The sequence below is a fragment of the Corvus hawaiiensis genome, chromosome 6 (genome assembly GCF_020740725.1).
Source record: "Corvus hawaiiensis isolate bCorHaw1 chromosome 6, bCorHaw1.pri.cur, whole genome shotgun sequence".
NCBI classification, from domain to species: domain Eukaryota; kingdom Metazoa; phylum Chordata; class Aves; order Passeriformes; family Corvidae; genus Corvus; species Corvus hawaiiensis.
Window position 1 is genome coordinate 50406885 of NC_063218.1, and position 17781 is coordinate 50424665.

Genomic DNA, 17781 nt, shown 5'->3' on the forward strand with positions numbered 1-17781 from the left:
CATTAGAAAGATTTTAATTCCTAGATTTAATGAAACACAAGCCTGTGATATTTCTCTCCCTACATTAGGAATCAAATTTGTGAAGAAACTCCATGCATGCAAATACATGTGAGGGGAACAGGGTTATCGGGGTGGAGCAAAGTTCTGAGATTTGCAAAGTGTTAAGAAGCCTCATTTTCTATCAGGTCAGTTTCAAGCAAAGGACTAAATATAAGGAAAATAAAATTGTTTTAGGACTCAGTCATTGTTACAGCCCAAGTTACTCCAGCATGGAACGGCCAGATGAAACTCACATTGAGGTTCTTTTGGTTTCCAAAGATGTGGAAGTACAAATAAGGCACATCTTTTTCCACCTGAGCTACTGCATGCAAATGCAGTGTAAGGTAAATACACAGGAAGGGCCCGGGTGGCTTTGAACAACCACTGATAGCCTGAGAACACATGAAGGAATTTAACACAGAGGCAGGAACACTCTAGCTTCCCCTGCCAAGCCAGAGGCAGTTTGAATCTTTCCCCTTGTTTCTCCCAGCATAAGCTTAATGTTTGCAAAAGCAGAAGTAGGGGCTTATCACGCTGTTTATTATTTTACTGCTGAAGTAGCAGCACCAGCAGTGTTTGATTACAGTTACCAGACACACTATTGTAAGTTTTCTACTCTCACTGCCTGCACTAACTTTTCTCTTCAACCAAGAGCTGAAAGTCTGTGTCTCAATTGTTTTTCAGAGTTAGTGCCTTGAGCTGCAAGGAACAATGAGCTCACTGCTCAAATGGCAAGTGGAAGGACCACGCTGCAGGGGAGGGAGGCCTAATTCCTGCTCTGTCCCTCACAGTGGTGTTTGGTGCTTCAAAGCAAATACCATCTTGGTTGAGAGCAAAAGAACATCTCTTATTAATTCCTGCCCTCTAGGATGGCAGCTGCCAGCTGGTAAACTAAAGAAAGCTGAACTTCTCCTTTGAAAATGCCAAAGCATGAATTTTAAGCACGTCGAGGATTTAACTCTGCTCAGTATTCTGTAAACAGCATTTTCTTCCCCCCTGGATTTCCAAAGGATGCACTTCTCCCAAATTCTGTTCTTTCTTGCTATTTAAAGACAGCTTGGAACAAGGAACATGTTCTGCAAAGTGAGTAGGGACTGCACCAACAACAGGTAGAGCTTGAAGACACATTTGGCCCTAGGTGCTGAAGGATGATCATCTCTACACAACAATTACTCAAAACACAGTCTACACATTGCAGTCAAACTGAGGGTTAGCTCAGAAAAAATGTGGAAAGGGAATGTGCAGAAATTTACCCTCTTTCGCCCCTGTTTTTCCAGGACAGTCTGACAGTGTCGGAGTTGTGTTGCTACACTTTGATGAACAAATGCTTTCCAATTTTTGTTTTGAATAAAATTACATAGAGGAATTTCACATTTCTGAGGATGGAAGTGAACTGTGATGAAATCAGAAAAATATGTAGATTATTAAAAATCCATAAGCAGGTCTTCCTCCTTGATGTAGTACTTGTGATATCAGCAAATCCTAAAATTACCCACGTGCACCACTGAAGAAAAATATTAGTAAATATAGTGCATTTCATCATGTAGCAGAAAGTTGCTTTAGCAAGATAGCAAAATTAATTGTAACAAAATAAGACTTCCTGTTGTTTATTAGATATTGTAAGAATGAAATGTACAGAATACAAAATTAATATCAAAAATGTTCACATGATTGATTTTAACAACATGTTTTTCTCTGGATTAACTGCAGACAAGCAGCTTTCAAAGAAGGTATGCTGAGATCTATCTACTCTTATAGATCTCAAGTGTATCACTGCATGCTATCTACAATTCTAATCTACAAAACAAAAGCTACTGAGTTTTTGCTTATCTCGGTGGAATTTGCTAAGGAAGAATAGAATAGTAACACTAGATTGGAGAAGAAAAAAATTAGTTCATTACAAAAAACAATTTCAATTTTCATTTTAAAAATTGCTTTTGAAATTTCAAACCTTACAATTGTTCATTTTGAATTTCAAGTGCTCGCCATAAGAAGTTGCATCTACTATACAGGTGACAAAGACTTCCAATTTTATTTTTCTTTGAGGCACATATATAATCCTCATTTTCTCTTTCCTAATGAACTTTCATCTCTTTAAAAATTAATGTTTAACAATGCTCGTTCTCCTAGAGAGACAATTTAAGTATGGTTCATTTCGTAAACTGAGTGTTTTCATTTAAGTTATATCTATACAAAGGAATATAAAATGGTTTTTATTTTTTAAATCTGTGTATTTTCAGTTTATGTCATATTGTTTAGCAGAAAGACAAAGTGACTAATGACTAATGTAGATAGCCTAAAGACAGCTGATCTGTTCCATAAACACATGCTTGACATAATGCTTTTCACTACAATATAAAATACACTAGAAAAACTGAAATTATTCCCAGGGAATATTACATACAGTCATCAGTAGTGATAAGGTTTCCCTGATTAAAGAAAAATAAATCCTAAATTGTATTTCTTATACATGCTCTACTTAGCAACAGGAATATGATTTAAACTGAAAATTCTTCTCATGTTGTCTAAAGAACTTTTCTTAACAGACACTAAATGTACTTGCACAATTACAATGCATTCAAAATAGTGACCTGCTGCCAGGTAAGTCAGGCCATGATGTAAAACTGGAATGAGGGCTTGACCAAGAGTGGGTTGGCCTCCCAGAACAAAACACATAGTGTTCTTTCTCTTTAGATGTCACTAATGTAAATCACCTTTAAAGTTGTCATGTATCACAAGAACCCTTAAAACAATCCCTGTGAATGAAAATTAAGTGGAATCACAATGCCAGTGATGCAAAGCCACTTTTCAGAAATTTAGGAGAGTCCAAGTGTATTTGTGCATTAAACTGGTGAAATTTGGGGGATTGGCTATTGTATGTTTAATAGATAAACTATTATAAAATTATGCTGTGAACAGCTGGGCTTGCTGTTCTCTTCCCTTTTATGCTTTTTAAGACCATTGGCAAGAACAGTCTGTGGGCTCTTGGATGGAGTAGCTGACCCAGGTTGAGTTGCTGGTGCAATACAACTGCACAGTCCTCCTCTGCAGCCCGAGCTCCCTGCAGCACTTGCAGAACCTGGCGTAGGTGTTGATGTTGTAGTTGTAAATGCTGGCAGACGGGCACTTCCCATCACATGAAACAATGTTCACCTGGCAACACACAGAGGCAATAATTAGCAAATGGGAGCAGGTAGGATAGTTAGGGGCTCTCAAGAAACTGTGAAGGTATTAGGCACCCAAATCCAATGGCAAAGCAGTGAAAAGTTGGGAGGTATTTCCTCTAGCCCTTTATGAATTACCACTACATCTGGAAATAACGCCTGAAGCGCATTGCCCAGACAGGTCTCAATTTTTATATTATTAATATTAATTATAAGTCAATAAATTGACTTTGCTGTCAATTTCAGTAACAGATTTTGACCATCTTAACAGACACAAAGAGGCAATTTCAGTTTTGAATTTTAAAGTATTCATAACGACTTTGGCTTGAACACAGCACCAAATGTTCTTTCCACAACGCTCTACAGTATTCATTTCAGTGATACACTGATGCAGTGTTGCTATACTGGGTATCAGCAAGGAGGAATAAAAGAACCAATCTTTTGGAAAGCCGAGGGGAACTACTACTAGTGATACCAAATGTGTAATATAGACTGTAAGACAAATAGGCTTAAGAAACTGATAATTTTTTCAAATTTAATAGTCAGGGTTTGTGGTCCTCTTCAATGAAACACTGAGAATAAATGTCTTGGCTGCTCAACAGCTTACTCTACTAAATGTACTATCAGAGTCATTTTAGAGGCTACAGCTGTTTCCCTACTCTCTTTTATTACAGCTTTTCCAGGCGCTCTTACACATCTCACACGAGACGTCTGTCTGCACCCTTGCTGCCGCTCTCAGCCATACTGCTCAGCAGGATATAGTTGGTGTCCTCCAACACTAAATCCTTTGATAGACACACAGATAGTGGCTCATTCTTCCTCCACATTTTACAGTGTGCTCATGCTGCTGCCTAAAAAAAGCTTTCAGGACCCAGGATTCCTTTCTTCATGAAGTTGGCATTTAAACACTTTCCCTGGGCAGATGAAAAATTACACACATCTGCAGCTGTTTTAACTGTGGAATATCGAGGCAAGGTTCAGTTATATTAGTTAATTTGCATACAATAATTGCATTATAGGGTGAAATGAGACTAAGCCAACATGCACCTAAATGCTTACAAAAAGAAGTAATAGCCTCCTTTTCTTTATTATTGAGAGGATGACTGCTGAGAACGCAGGGAAGCATTAAAACAGCTCTGTGAAATGCAGAAACTTCTGTCTCTGTGACAGAGATGGAGACAAAGGCCTTGTGGAATCAAAGTTTCCTTTCTTTCTTTTTGTATCTCGTATTTTCTTGTCTTCTATTGAAAGAAATCACGATGACTATTTACTTACTGGCGTGTGACTCCTGCAGTCGTTCTTGCGGATGGTCATCCTAACAGTCACCTTCTTACAGAATTTACCATCTTCCTTACCTGCAAAATGGGCATAGATTTAAAAATATCAGCTCAAATTTCTAACATTTCAGAGACAAGAACAATCCTGACCATTTTATGGGGTCAAGAGACATGAAATAATACCCAATACATCACTGTACATACAAAACTTTGGTGCAATTACATTAGCTGTACATTGAATCCCTTTTAAAACTATTTCATTTGTTAAAGTATCTTTTTTATCTTTAATACAACTATAAAAGGTTTATTCTTCACTCAGAAGCCTTTTAGGAGTAAGTCCACTGTTTTCCAAAACTCTTATAAAATTGATCAAACTCTCCTGTGAGAAGACTTGTTAATTAATTAAACTTGTTAATGATACCAAATGGTATCATTATCAAAACGTAAACTTGTTAATAAATTAAAGTGCATTTTCCATGAAATAAATACAACAAGCTCTAATAGCAGCACTTGTGTTCTAGTGGTATAAACAAAATTTAAAATAAATACATAACAGAATACGTAGCAGAATCCAATGAAGAACAGGGCTTCAGGGGGCTTTACATTTCTGTATGTTTTTATTAAATCAAAGAACACCAGTGAACAAATGAAACATTTTATTTTCATTTTCATTAACATTATTTCCACAATTTTTCTCATAGAAGTATGTACAAGGCACATGAAAGGATCAAATAAAAGAGATCACAAGAAATCGTGACATTAAATGAGGAGTTAAATTTAATTTAAGAAGGAAATGCTGAACATTGGATGAAAACCAAAGATGTTCAGTATAAAGCTCAGTTGTAAGAGAACAGGATCTTCTGAGGATGCTCCTCTCTGTGCTGAAGAAACCACATCATGTCGCAGATCTGTAAGAGAATGAACAGCCCGTTCCATTAGAAGAGTTTCCAGTATTTCACACCAGACTTTACACACCATGATGCAGCCCCCCATGACTCTCTACTTACAGAGCTGCATTTTCTTTGAGCCAAAAAATCCAAAGATGTTGACAAAAGGGGAATACTTTTAGCACCAGAAAAGCAAGGGCAATAAAGGATTCATTGGTTTGATCAATACCCAACACTGAACTGAGACACAATTTTAAGTACATCTTGATGCGTAATGTCCAGTTCCCTGCTCTAATCACTGTCAAACTAGTAACACTGCTTCTCAGAAGACAGAAACACCTGGCTACTGCTTGACTGTCACTGAATTATGTTTGCTTAGGGAAAAAGTAAATTGAAATGAAGAAAAAAAATTGTTTTCAAAAAACACCAACTCACCATTATTTCATGTTTTTCACAGTTCTTTTCATGGTTCTTTCTTCTTTTACATTACACATGGTGTGTAGGGTGGAGAATTCAGTGCAGCTGTGACTATGACTTCATCCAGGCTACGGTGAAAGTACATCGTATCTTGTACAAAATAAATAGTTAATGTATTTCCATGCATGTATTTTAGTATCCATGCATGTATTTTAGTATCCAATGCTTTTTTAATGAGCTTTACAACAAAATATATTTTTACAGAGAACCTTACAAAACAAGGGACCATTTTATATGCGTCATAATATAATGAGATTCTTTTGCACCATCTGTATGGTTGAAAATCCTTGCTTGGTTTTTGGGTTGACTCATAACACCGTGGTCACTTAAAGTGACATCAATATGAAAGAGAAATACAGATTTTGATTTAATAGTCCTAGAGTCATAAGTGTAGTTTAATGTAGGATGTATCACTCAGTGGGGTGTACAAAATTACAGTCAACATAATTTCTATTACAGAAAGTTGGAGAGTTGTTTTCACGAAACAAATGCCAAAACAAGTGTGCTCATGCCATGTTACAATTCAAAGAATTAACATGCTTTATGAAAAAGAACAAAGATAATCTCCAATTTTCATGGAGTAAACACAGGCTTGCTGTATTCAGTATACTGTCCTAACTATGGATGGGAAAGCAATTACTTGCTTCTACTGTACATGGCACTGGAAGCAAAACTGTACGACACATCATCTGCAAAAATGTGGCTTACATAACAAGCAAAGCAATTAGCCTCTATGTTCTAGTGCACTGTAAACATGATGGAATTAGTTTACCTTTTTAAACACCCCAATTTTACACATGCAGCAAGCTAAAGACTAAGCAAGTGCTTACTACCAACAGTACATTGTTGGCTGACAACAATGCACCGCCCACACAGTGCAAAGCATAAAACAAACCAAAATGGGAGCCACTCTGAACAACCATGAGCAGCTGTGCTACACTGCAGCTTTGGCAATTATTGGGTAATGTGAGGTCTGGTGCTCCTATCAGGGAGTACATTGTTGGAAATCAACAATGATGCTGTTTGGGTTGGTCCTACTTATTTCAGGAAAAGGTACCTGTGTGACAGCCAGCATAGGCTGTAGGAGTGACTGGGCTAACAAGGAATGGGAGGAGCACTGACACTGAAGAACCTGGTAAGAATATTACACATTGAACAGAGCACATGTTACAGAGGATTTCTGGAAGTATGGAAACATTTGGGAGTTACTAGATTTTGGAAAACAGAAATCAGCTTTAAAATGTCTGTATATTACAGGATCACAGAATGGCTGAGGTTGCAAGAGACCTCTGGAGGTCATCTGGTCCTGCTTCCCTGCTCAGGCAGGGCTCACAATGCCACATCCAGGCATTACTTCCACTGCTAAATCTCATGTGAAAACCAGGAAGAATCTGATCTACGTTGGTGTAACTGAGGCAATCTGGTGTCCTGAGTTTAATGGGTCCTTTGGGGCAACAAAAAAAGAAATAGTGTAATTTCCTCTCTAGGTTTTGATGGAGCTCCAGGCTCTTAATTTTCAAAAGCCAATTAAAACCGAAAACAAAAATCAATTGTTTATAATGGCAAAGTACTTATAAAGAAAACAAAATGCTGATAATCCTTCTCATAAAATGTCTCCCACAATTACAACTGACTGACAGCTCTCATGGCAGATTTGCTTGTAGTCAGAATGAACTACATGATTCACAGACATTCTGTGTCGTGCACAAACAGGTGTGAAATCAGAACTCTAGAAATGTACTCTAGAAATCTCAGAAGCCACTGGGTTCTTCAAGGGTTTAATTTTACTTTGTGAGGCATGCTTCAGGTTAACAATTTACTTTTGTCCTTAAAAATTAAAGAGTGTGGTTATAATCCTTCTCTAAGCATAGTAGCAAGATCTTCTGCCCTGATGAAAAGTAGCTTAATGGATGTTTAACTGTCTAACTAAATTGTTCAGGAGCTGGCTTATTTGGCTGCTAGGGCATTGAAGGGCAATGTCAGATAATCAAAAACTGATCTCAGAGAGCCTATGGAGAATTTGCCACAGAACTAGGACAAGTGCTTTAAACACAAGTCCGTCAGAGGGAAAAAACTTGAATAGATATTATCATTCCCTTATGGTGGGAGCAGAGGAAAAGAAAAACCAGATAAAACTTGCACAGTTTCAATAAACTACCAAATGTAACACCAATGAGTAACGCCAAAAGGTACCTCCCAGCTGGCAGCACATAACCCACTGCAGTAACTGTGCACATGGTACCATGCCAGGTGGTCACGGCTGTGCAAGTTCCATCCCACCCAGCAGGAAATACCTGCATTTTTCTCCAGCACTCTGGCACACTTTCAGGTCCCTATGTCAGCCACTTATGCAAATTAAGTCAGATTTTTGCATTTAAAAATATTATTGTACTGCCCAGTACAAAAATCTCCTTTTCAGTTGCTTCTAATAATATCAACTTCAGCCTAAGTCCTTCATGAAATCAGCCAAAATGTTTCAGCTATGTACCAATGTATTAAGAAAAAAAATTATTTCTACTATCTTGATTTCTATTAAGAAATACTATCTTTCAATCCTATTCTGTAGAGAATTTTTATTCTGTGGTTTTTTTCCCCCCAGAGAACCTTAATTAGCTCTCACAGATAATCAAGTAAGGGGGGGATTTTTAAGTTGCAAAATCTTTTAAAAGATACTGCCTGAAGGATTCTGAACTACGTCTATTAATTACTGTATTTATTATTTACAAAATTAACTTACAAAACACATAGATCCATGTTCATTTTTACCAAAGAGGAAGATATTAATGTAGACGAAGCATGGTTTTAAGGTGCCTTCTAAAACACAGTACCTTGTTATACTAAATGCAGTTCCTAAAATTTTAGGAGGACTTTTACACGAGAACTACAAAATACTCGAGGTAGGAATTTCAGTGGCCTGACCAGCTACAATCACTATCAGTGATCAGGGAGTAAATGTTTCAGCATTAAAGCGTTTTCCTTTGATTCAACTCCACTGCTTTCAGAATTATTTACATAAGTGAAACCAGGAGAAGCACAGCCTTTGAGATGTGAATCAAGCTTTTATGTAGGAAGTAATCCACTTTATTTATAAGGCAACAAATCAGAGGGACTTGTGGAGCAGGAATTGTCAATAATCACTTACATGTTTTGCAGCATCCTTCTAAGAATGGTACAATATAGCCTCCAACCTGACCAAAACATAAAATAAAAGAGGAAAAAACTTGATTTTTTCAAGCATTCATTCCCATATATCTGCACTATTAAAAGTATCTTTCAGATAAAGCTCTGCATCATTATTCAGGCAAATGCAACACTCTGGTGAATGTATGAAGCCTTGGCTAGGAAATTGAGACAGTTCTGAAGAACCAACCCACTACTATTTGTGAGGAAGAACTACAGCCACCCAGTTCCTTCAGGACTGCTCCCTACTCGTGTAACATCATTCACCAAGAAATGCAGCTTTCTATGCACATGTAAATGTAGAATTACAGAGAGCTGAAAGAGAATTCTCCTTGCCTCCATTTCCTGGCATTTAGTCTAATCTCATTTTGCAAATTCAAGTAGAACTTTTGTTCTTCCAAAACTGGTTCATAAGACTTTATGTGTTACTGTAGAAAAGATGCTCCTGATTTTCAGACTATCTTTCCTGTTTTTTCAATGTTTTTGATCATTGTGCTGAATCAAATTGCTATACATGAAAAATGTTAGAAAGGGGAAGTTCAGCCCAGGGAAGCATCCAAGTTCAGACAGTTGTATGAAGACTAGTTTGATATTACAAGCCCCAATTTAAAAAAAAAATAGATTCTAAGAATCAGAAGAGGTGTGTCCATCTGTGTAACTCAGCAACCTGGTGGCACAGTAGTCTTGTGTGTGGTTATACCTTTTACCTTTAAATGTCTGCCCAAAAATACAAAAATTTGTAATTTCTCCCTTCTTGAGGTAAAAACATCTTTTTGTCAAAGTTACATCTTTTCATGCAAACAGAAATCACAGCTGGAATGCAAACAGTGTCTTGTACACTGACCTTCACACATTCAGTTTCATTAAAGGGTGGGCATCCAACTGCAGAGGAAACCAGAACTGGTCCTATTGCTGTGTTGGTGCATTCATATCTGATGCAGTTTGAAATCCAAACAGCACCAGGCTGTCAAAAATTGCAAAACAGAAACTTTAATCAGCAAAAACAGTATTTCAAGTATTAATTAAACAATTCCATTGAATGAGGTCTCACCTGAATATACAGTAATACATACAGCAAAATATAATTTAGATGCATATTCAAGTTCTGTTTGAGTACTGCATTTGAGAGTCCAATAAAAAAAACATAATGTTAAGCAGATTCTAAAAGAGTCGAGTTGATGGCAGTTCTCTGGTATAGATCAGAATCCTTTAATTTTTGTTGACAGTTATATGGTTGACTCTCCAAGAAATTAATGTTGTGTACATGCAAAACTATTCCTGGTATTTGGCCAAATAAAGCTCTTTTCTGCACATTTTATATGGCTAGATGTGTAAAGTATTTCACAATTTTTTGTTTACTTCTAAATATTTTGAGGGAATAAAACATGCAAACTCACCTTAAAGCTGGCAACTGTACCATTGCTAAAAGTGTGGAGACAAGACAAGTTCTTGCAGCTACCACAGCATGTTGTTAAATCTTTTGGAAGCTGATAGACTTGGTTCTGCCAAAATCAAATAGATTATTCCTTGTATGAGACCATCTTGCAGTTCAACATTTTGCTACTGTAACAGGCAGATTTTTTTTTCAGGTATCTGATTTTAAGGATATTTTTAAAATAACTTTCAAAACCACACAGCTTAATTTGCACACACTGCACATTCATGAGGGTTTATAAAATACCTTTGATCTTAATTGGAGTAAAAGAGAAGTACCAAATCTGAGAGAATTAACTGGTCTTTCAACCATTTTTGATTTTAAGTGACAGCTTACTTCAAGAACCACTGAAATTTTAACTTTTTACACATTAGACATCAAGTAACTATAAAATTAGAAAAAAATCAGTATAATATTCCCATGGAAATGTATCATATCTTGTAAAAAGACAATGTAACATTTGCTTATTTCATAAAGCTGTTGTCATCACATTTAGAATTCTTCTATTTACAATTATTCTCTTCCTAAGTCTTATTCAGCTAATGTCTGCCAGGAGTTTGTACCAGTTTGCACATAATGTGGTTGAAGTTCTGAAGGGATGCAAGGAGGCAGTCACTATATACTTTAGTTTATGTAAGATTTACACAGCAGAGAACACAGTGGAGGGAGGGAGGGAGGGAGACTTTTATAAACGTCCACCAGAAGTGTGGTAGAGGAGGGAAATATCGTAATTACTCTTTCCAACTTGCTCCTACGACTGTCATCTGCTCAACAAAACTCATCACAATGTAATTCAGGCCACCAGTCCAAGTATATAGGTCTAAATTTCTGAATTTCTTACAGCTTTGCACTTGATAGCACAGTCTATCGAAGACGTGTTTATTTTGTAGTATTTAGTGGAAGGATCAACCACATTTGTACAGTAAGAAATATGGCAAATGCCATCTGCACTGTGTTCCACAATTCTCTGCCCAGGAAGCAGCACACCTCTCTCATTACTCAGGCAAACTTTGTCTCTCACTGCAAGAAAACACAAACAGCGTGCTCAGGACAATCAGCTAGGTATCAAAACTCCATTAAAAATGTTTTAAACAGTGAAACAGGAATGGGAAAAGCTACTCTACCTATTTTAGAATTATGGGCCACATTTTCAAACGAAATGTTAAGAGTAATCTAATGCTTCACTGCAGTCACCAAGTTATTTCAAATACAGCCATGCATGGAATCTAAATAAATATGCAATATTCTATTAGCTGCATCCAAGTGACAGTGCAGGTTTCTTCAAGTGTTTTCTTTTGGAAGACTACTTCAGGATAAGAAATGTACCTGAGAAATGTCTATTTCTCCCCACAGAGGAGAATTAGCACCATTTGTGAATTATGTCAGTTAATCCTGTCCTCTTCAGCTCCAAGTTCAAAGTGAACACCTGATTTTTAATTCCTAATTTCCCTTAGCAATTGAAAGGCTATTTCTTTGAATTAAATTATTTTCTGACTTACCACATTTGTACTTCACACAGTTACAGACATTTTCTGTACTGTTCTGAAACAGTTCATCTATCTGAAGTTTCTGCCCCTGCAGGTATAAAAGCAGGGGGGAAAAAAAATTATACATGGAACAACAGCGTTTTTTCTCCTCTATATGATCTTTTTCTTTTAAACAACTTTCCTTCAGCATCTGGGTCGCAGTATCTCTTGAAGGTTCTGCTTAGTCAGCAGCCTGAGTGTATGATGTATGTTAACATATTCACCATAACAAATAATATTAACAAACAGTGATGCTTTAAAGCATTTAGTTACAACACATTAAGCATGAAGTTTTACCCTGAATTACCCTGTGTGCATGAAAGCAGTCCTACTCCACCAATATATTGGGGCAGAATATGGTAATAAAAGCGCTGGAAATATCAGGGCCATGCAGTCATTTTGTTCTGCAAGGTATTTAGACTTAGAAGGCTTCTTAATACTAGGTAAATCTTACTGTAAAGTAATTTTAAAAAGGGGTGGTCACATAGTGTTTCATATTTCCCTAAATAACTAGCTAAAACTATTATTCAGACACTGATAAATAGATTTATTAAGAAATTAATAAAAGATTAGTGACAAAGAAGATAAATCTCATACCAGTTTGCACTGAGGTTTGGGGATTGTTTCGCATGCACATTCTAAAACAAAATACAACACCAGAAACAGCACTTTAGCAAGTTGTATGCCATTTGCTTACAACAGTAACAGAGAGAATAAAATTTCCAGATTTAAAAGTCAGCAAACCCAATACAGTAACATTTTCAAGATGGTAAATCACCCAGTTTGGGGAGGCAAATTCTACAGGATGCAAGAAAAGCAAAACAGGCAGATTAGGAAGTTCTGTACCATGAAATGACTTTTCTGTAGCATTTGCTCATGAGCAGGTTCACAATGGTGTAGTTGGCTGAAATCAGGCTCAAAACCAAGAGGCCAAAGCTGTTGTCATCTCTCATTGTCTAAGGCAACTATAGTGCAAATCAGTGATTTTACCACATGTCCGGAAGGGGCAGCACTTCTCCGGGCTCCACACCTCCACCAGAGACATGCCGAGCATGCACCTGAATTCAGGACAACGATGTACCTCACACACTAAAGCAAAGAAAAGGAAGTACAATGAACGCAATGTCGTCATGTTTGGATGAACGGAAATATTAATCAAGATATAGTCGATGATTTATACTAAGTATATTTGGAAAACACCTTAGTTTAAAAGACTAATAATAGAAACACAGCTGTTAGCTATCAGATAATAGTAGCATGGAGTACAGATACTCCAGAGAAATACTTAAATATTTAAATAATTTTAAGTACCCACAGTTTGAGGCCTGAAACTACACTTGTCTCCATGATACAGATATTGAGAAGATGCTTTATACACATGAAGTTTTAAAAGTAAAGATATCTGTTCAGGACTACAGATGATAGCTTGCTTATATGTACAACTGGAGCTGTATCTCTGATCCACCTTTTTTGACACTGAACATCCACACTACAAAAATTTCCCATGTTCTCTGTTATTTAAAATATTAAAATCAAGTCAAACTTACTACACTGGTATGTAGGGCAACACCTGTCAGTAGTGTTGCCATCCACGATAAGAACTTCTCCTTCTTGACATTTGGGTATTTGATCCGAGCAAGCCCTGCATGCTGGGGAAAACAATTATTTAAATCTAAAACATTGGGAGAAATTTTACTATTGCCTAGAAAATGTGCCTGTAATTTGTCACAGATCCATATGAAAGAGAACAGAGGTACTCTGCCTTCACTGCTTATAGACCATAATCAAAAGTCTAACTTTTAGTACAGCTTGCCTTTTCCTTTGTTCCCTGCTATAAAGAATTAATACATTTTTTGTGAGCAAACATGATTTTCCCTCCTTCTCCTGTTATGAAAAATTTTGCTAGGTCTTCTCTCTTACTAAGTCATGCTGTTGCTTTTTCAGGAATCTCTGAATCTCAATAAAATGCATCCTCTATGATCCCAGTGTTATCCTCCCACTTGAACACATATGACAACCACAACAGGAACTTTTCAATAGGAACAGTACAAAGACTCATTTTATCAAAGAAGAGTGAGAAGGATGCTCTGCAGACAGTGAGAGGAGGCAAACACAGCCCATTGCTATCACATGATCAAAGCAATCTCCTGATTACTGTAAGTAACAGAAGTGTAATTCACATTTCCTATTAGCACTCAGATTTTTGCATGTGGAAGGGCCTTTGAGTCACCTGTACAAAAATAAAGTAAACTCAATAGCACCTCATTATCAGATTATTATCAAACAGAAAACAACTGTATGGTAAGATTAGAGCTCATATACTAATGGCAAAAGTGCAATTTTGTCATTGAATTAAGTCATTAAAGGATAAACCTCAAAAGAACTGAATAAATATGGATAATACTCTAATGTGGGATATTTGTCATCTGTTAAGATGGGCCATAGCCAATACAGCAGGATACAGGGAATAAAAGCATATATAACTTCAGTCTTCTTTCAGATAAACTATTCATGCATCTAGTTCACACTCTGCACATGGACAATCTCTGAAAAGCCCTAAATTCCATCTACCACCACTCCTCTACTTGATATAAGAATACTGCTCAGTTGTACAAAGCTGTCTGTGACTCCTGATGGTTGTTGCCATTTCTTATGTTTTAGAAAATTAATGCCCATTGAGTTAATCACTTTCAAGCCTCACTGTGTTGGGAGAGCTAAAGGAGCCTTACTTGGCAATATAATAATAGACATCATTGCAAATGCAAGACCACACTTATAATCTCAACCAGTCGGGCTACTGTACCACATATATAGGAAATGCAGCAGGTATTCTCCACCCGAGCAGCAATTAGTGTTTGATCATCTTGACAGCTTGGCATCTGCTCCAATGGTTCACATTTTTCTGGATCACATTCTGAAAAAAGGGCAACAGATGTATTCCCTTAGATGAAGCTCAGCATTCCTCCTTTGTTATGCTATATCCCGAGGAAAGGCAGCGCAGGGCAGAGAGGAACTAACTACAAGCTGCTTTAGAAAAACTTTTACCTTGTATCACAAGATCTTGCCTGATCGTTCAATACAAGATTGTATTGATGCCTTTCCTTGGTCTTAAAATCAAGAGTCAAACACGGTTAGAAGGGAAAAAGGGACTTTACCAAAATGAGGCACAGACCAACCCAAGCTTTAGACAGAAGCAAAATTTGTGGATGGTCATACTAACAATAGTATCTACCTACCCTTTTCCTCCTAAGTTGATCTATTTGGTTTACTGAATGAGTTTTAGAGGGTGGAATTTTTTACCTTTCAAAAGAAACCTACCACAAACGTAGCTGGGACAACAGGATTCTTCACTGTGGTAGGTAACCAACTTTTCCAAGCTGCTACACTCTGGCATTAGGAGTTCACAGAGACTCTGATTACAAACTGTTACATAAAAGGAAAAAAAAAAGAACAAGCACATTCTAAACTATGCATTTATAAGTCGAGTAGAGCAGTGGCAAGCAGTATTTGCAGTTAGATAACCCAAAACTTCAAATCACAGGCGTATGAAAAACACAGTGAAACAGCAAAAAACCCCCATGAGGCAGAATTCAGAAGCATTCATCATTTGCAACACTTCATGGAGGCAACGTTAAACTAGAGCTGAGTCATTGTGAGAATTATAAAAACAAACCTCCTCCAAAAAACTCACTGCAATACCATACCAGGTGGCCAAAACATGAAAATTGCTTGCAATTTCTTTTTGAAACTTTCTAAGCTAAGCAAGAATTAAATGAAAAAAAGCTTTTCTATCCCTTTTTACTGCTCACTTTGTAAATTAGATAAACAATCATCTGATTTTTTTTCCTTGGAATTACCTAGATCATTTGTTTGTTTCTGGAGATTAAAAATAAACCGGTAATCTCTACACTTGAGGGAAACATAATTCATATTCAAATAAACCCAGTGCTATTTCAGTCCTCCTCCTATTCCTCTACCTCAAAACCTACTGGATATATTGAGCCAAACAGTTTCTACAGTTTTCTACATAATCTGTAAATTCAAACCAAAGTAATTTCCATATGCTTCAAAAATAGAATGTGTAACAGGAAGGCAAACCACAGAGAAAGGACATCTGCCTATTCCTGCAGTGGGCAGTACTCCTAACCATGAAGGAATACTTACTACAGATCTTCTGAGGACAACATGTCTGATCATCAGGAACAAGCAAGGCCACTTCTGCAAATCGCTGACACTCTAAATTGTGGATCCCTGAACAGTTGTACTCCACTGGAATAATGGTCTCACTGTCAACACATTTTTGCATACAGCATCCACTCAAAGAAGTTTTCCAGATGTCACCCACAGCATGAGGTGTCCCTGAGCTGTCTGTACAAGCTAGATCAGGACAACAGAAAACAGAAGTAATTCCTTTTTAATTCCAATTTTGATCACCATTTTTTTCCATAGTGGATGTGGATCTATGAAGCATAAAAATCCCCGAGTTTTAAAGGCTTGTCTATGTGCATCACCCCACAAAAAAGGGAAAGAGGAGACAGTCTGCGACTGAGTTTGTACAGGAAAGCAAGACACTCAACACCTTCCAGAAGATCCAGACTTTCAATTCGTTTTGTATCTCCCCTGCAAGGCCAGTCACTTAAAACCCCAATCCAATCCTTTGTTTTTAAAGTAATGATCTGAAAAGAAGTTACTTTTGCATTTCACAAATATCAAAACTATTACCAATTTACTGTGCTTTAGTAGTCTGATTTATCATAAACTGCATCTTTAAGGTTCATGTTGTTAGGGAGAAGAATTGGTCTATTATTTGGTGTACTCAGGCAGAATTGCAATGAAAATAATCTTGAGTGCTGGCAGGACACACACATATAATTCAAAATGTGTAATTAATTGTTGCTGTGTGTCATTTGAATGCCATTGGGTCTCAAAAGGTTGCACCCTTGGCAAAGGGCTTGGGTGAAAAGGAGGCCAAGACTAACACTCTTAGAGTAATTGAATACTTAAACTTAAGCAAAGACTTCAAAGAGCATCTTCCAGCTGAGAGAAAGTGAGCAAAATTGTGCACCACAAGGACATTCCTTGCTTTCTCACCTGCACTGTTAATGTTCACTGAATATCTAGAATCCTCAAATGAATGACATATTCAGAATGCACACACAACACCAAACCAGAACTCAACTTATGAATAATGGAGTATCTGACCACCAACTTGCAGATAATTAAGAAAAAAATCACATCCAAATATACCACATTTTTCTTCAGGAATACAGACAGCAGTATGAGTCCGGTGAAGGATGGTCCCTCCAGCACAGACGCAGCCTTCTGTCAGCACTGAGCAGGACTCTGAGTCTAGGGAAGCAACCTCATTATTCTGACAACTCTCTGGAACCTCACAGGCAGCTATGCAAGGCTGGTAGGAGAAGTTTTCAGAGCAGGGGAAGGCTAGGAAGGAAATAAATAAATCAGACATGTTGAAGTTGTAATCCCACAGGCAACACCTAGGAGAAGACATTATTGTCTTCTTGTCAACTTTCTGTGCTTGATGATTCAATTGGATCTACCAACCTGAAACACCAACACAGAGCAGTTACCGCCACAATAAATTCAAACATAAGGAATCTGCAGGCATTTTTACTTCTCTTCTTGTAATAACATTCATCAAGATTCAGTTTGCATTTTGGCAGCAGAGATATCAAACCATGCAACAGTGTTGACACAAAATAGTTCAAACTTCAAAAACATTTTCAAATACTACACAGATCAATCATAGAGTGTTCTGAATAATCTGCAGTGAAG

The 17781-nt window shown here is 37.2% G+C and overlaps 1 protein-coding gene across 1 annotated transcript in view; it reads right to left on the minus strand.

The window, feature by feature from the left end:
- Positions 1-1630: 1630 nt before the first annotated feature.
- Positions 1631-17781, minus strand: part of OTOG (otogelin) — a 94754-nt gene continuing 78603 nt past the window's right edge. Inside the window, exons 41-54 of the mRNA XM_048308285.1 lie at positions 17233-17427; positions 16150-16362; positions 15304-15408; positions 14789-14899; positions 13533-13634; positions 12976-13074; positions 12583-12623; positions 11959-12034; positions 11301-11479; positions 10422-10526; positions 9869-9988; positions 8987-9032; positions 4479-4558; positions 1631-3192 (exon numbers count right to left, since the gene is read on the minus strand). Coding sequence (XP_048164242.1) covers positions 2992-3192; positions 4479-4558; positions 8987-9032; positions 9869-9988; positions 10422-10526; positions 11301-11479; positions 11959-12034; positions 12583-12623; positions 12976-13074; positions 13533-13634; positions 14789-14899; positions 15304-15408; positions 16150-16362; positions 17233-17427 — 1673 coding nt within the window. The 3' untranslated portion in view covers positions 1631-2991. The remainder of the gene's footprint in view (positions 3193-4478; positions 4559-8986; positions 9033-9868; positions 9989-10421; positions 10527-11300; positions 11480-11958; positions 12035-12582; positions 12624-12975; positions 13075-13532; positions 13635-14788; positions 14900-15303; positions 15409-16149; positions 16363-17232; positions 17428-17781) is intronic.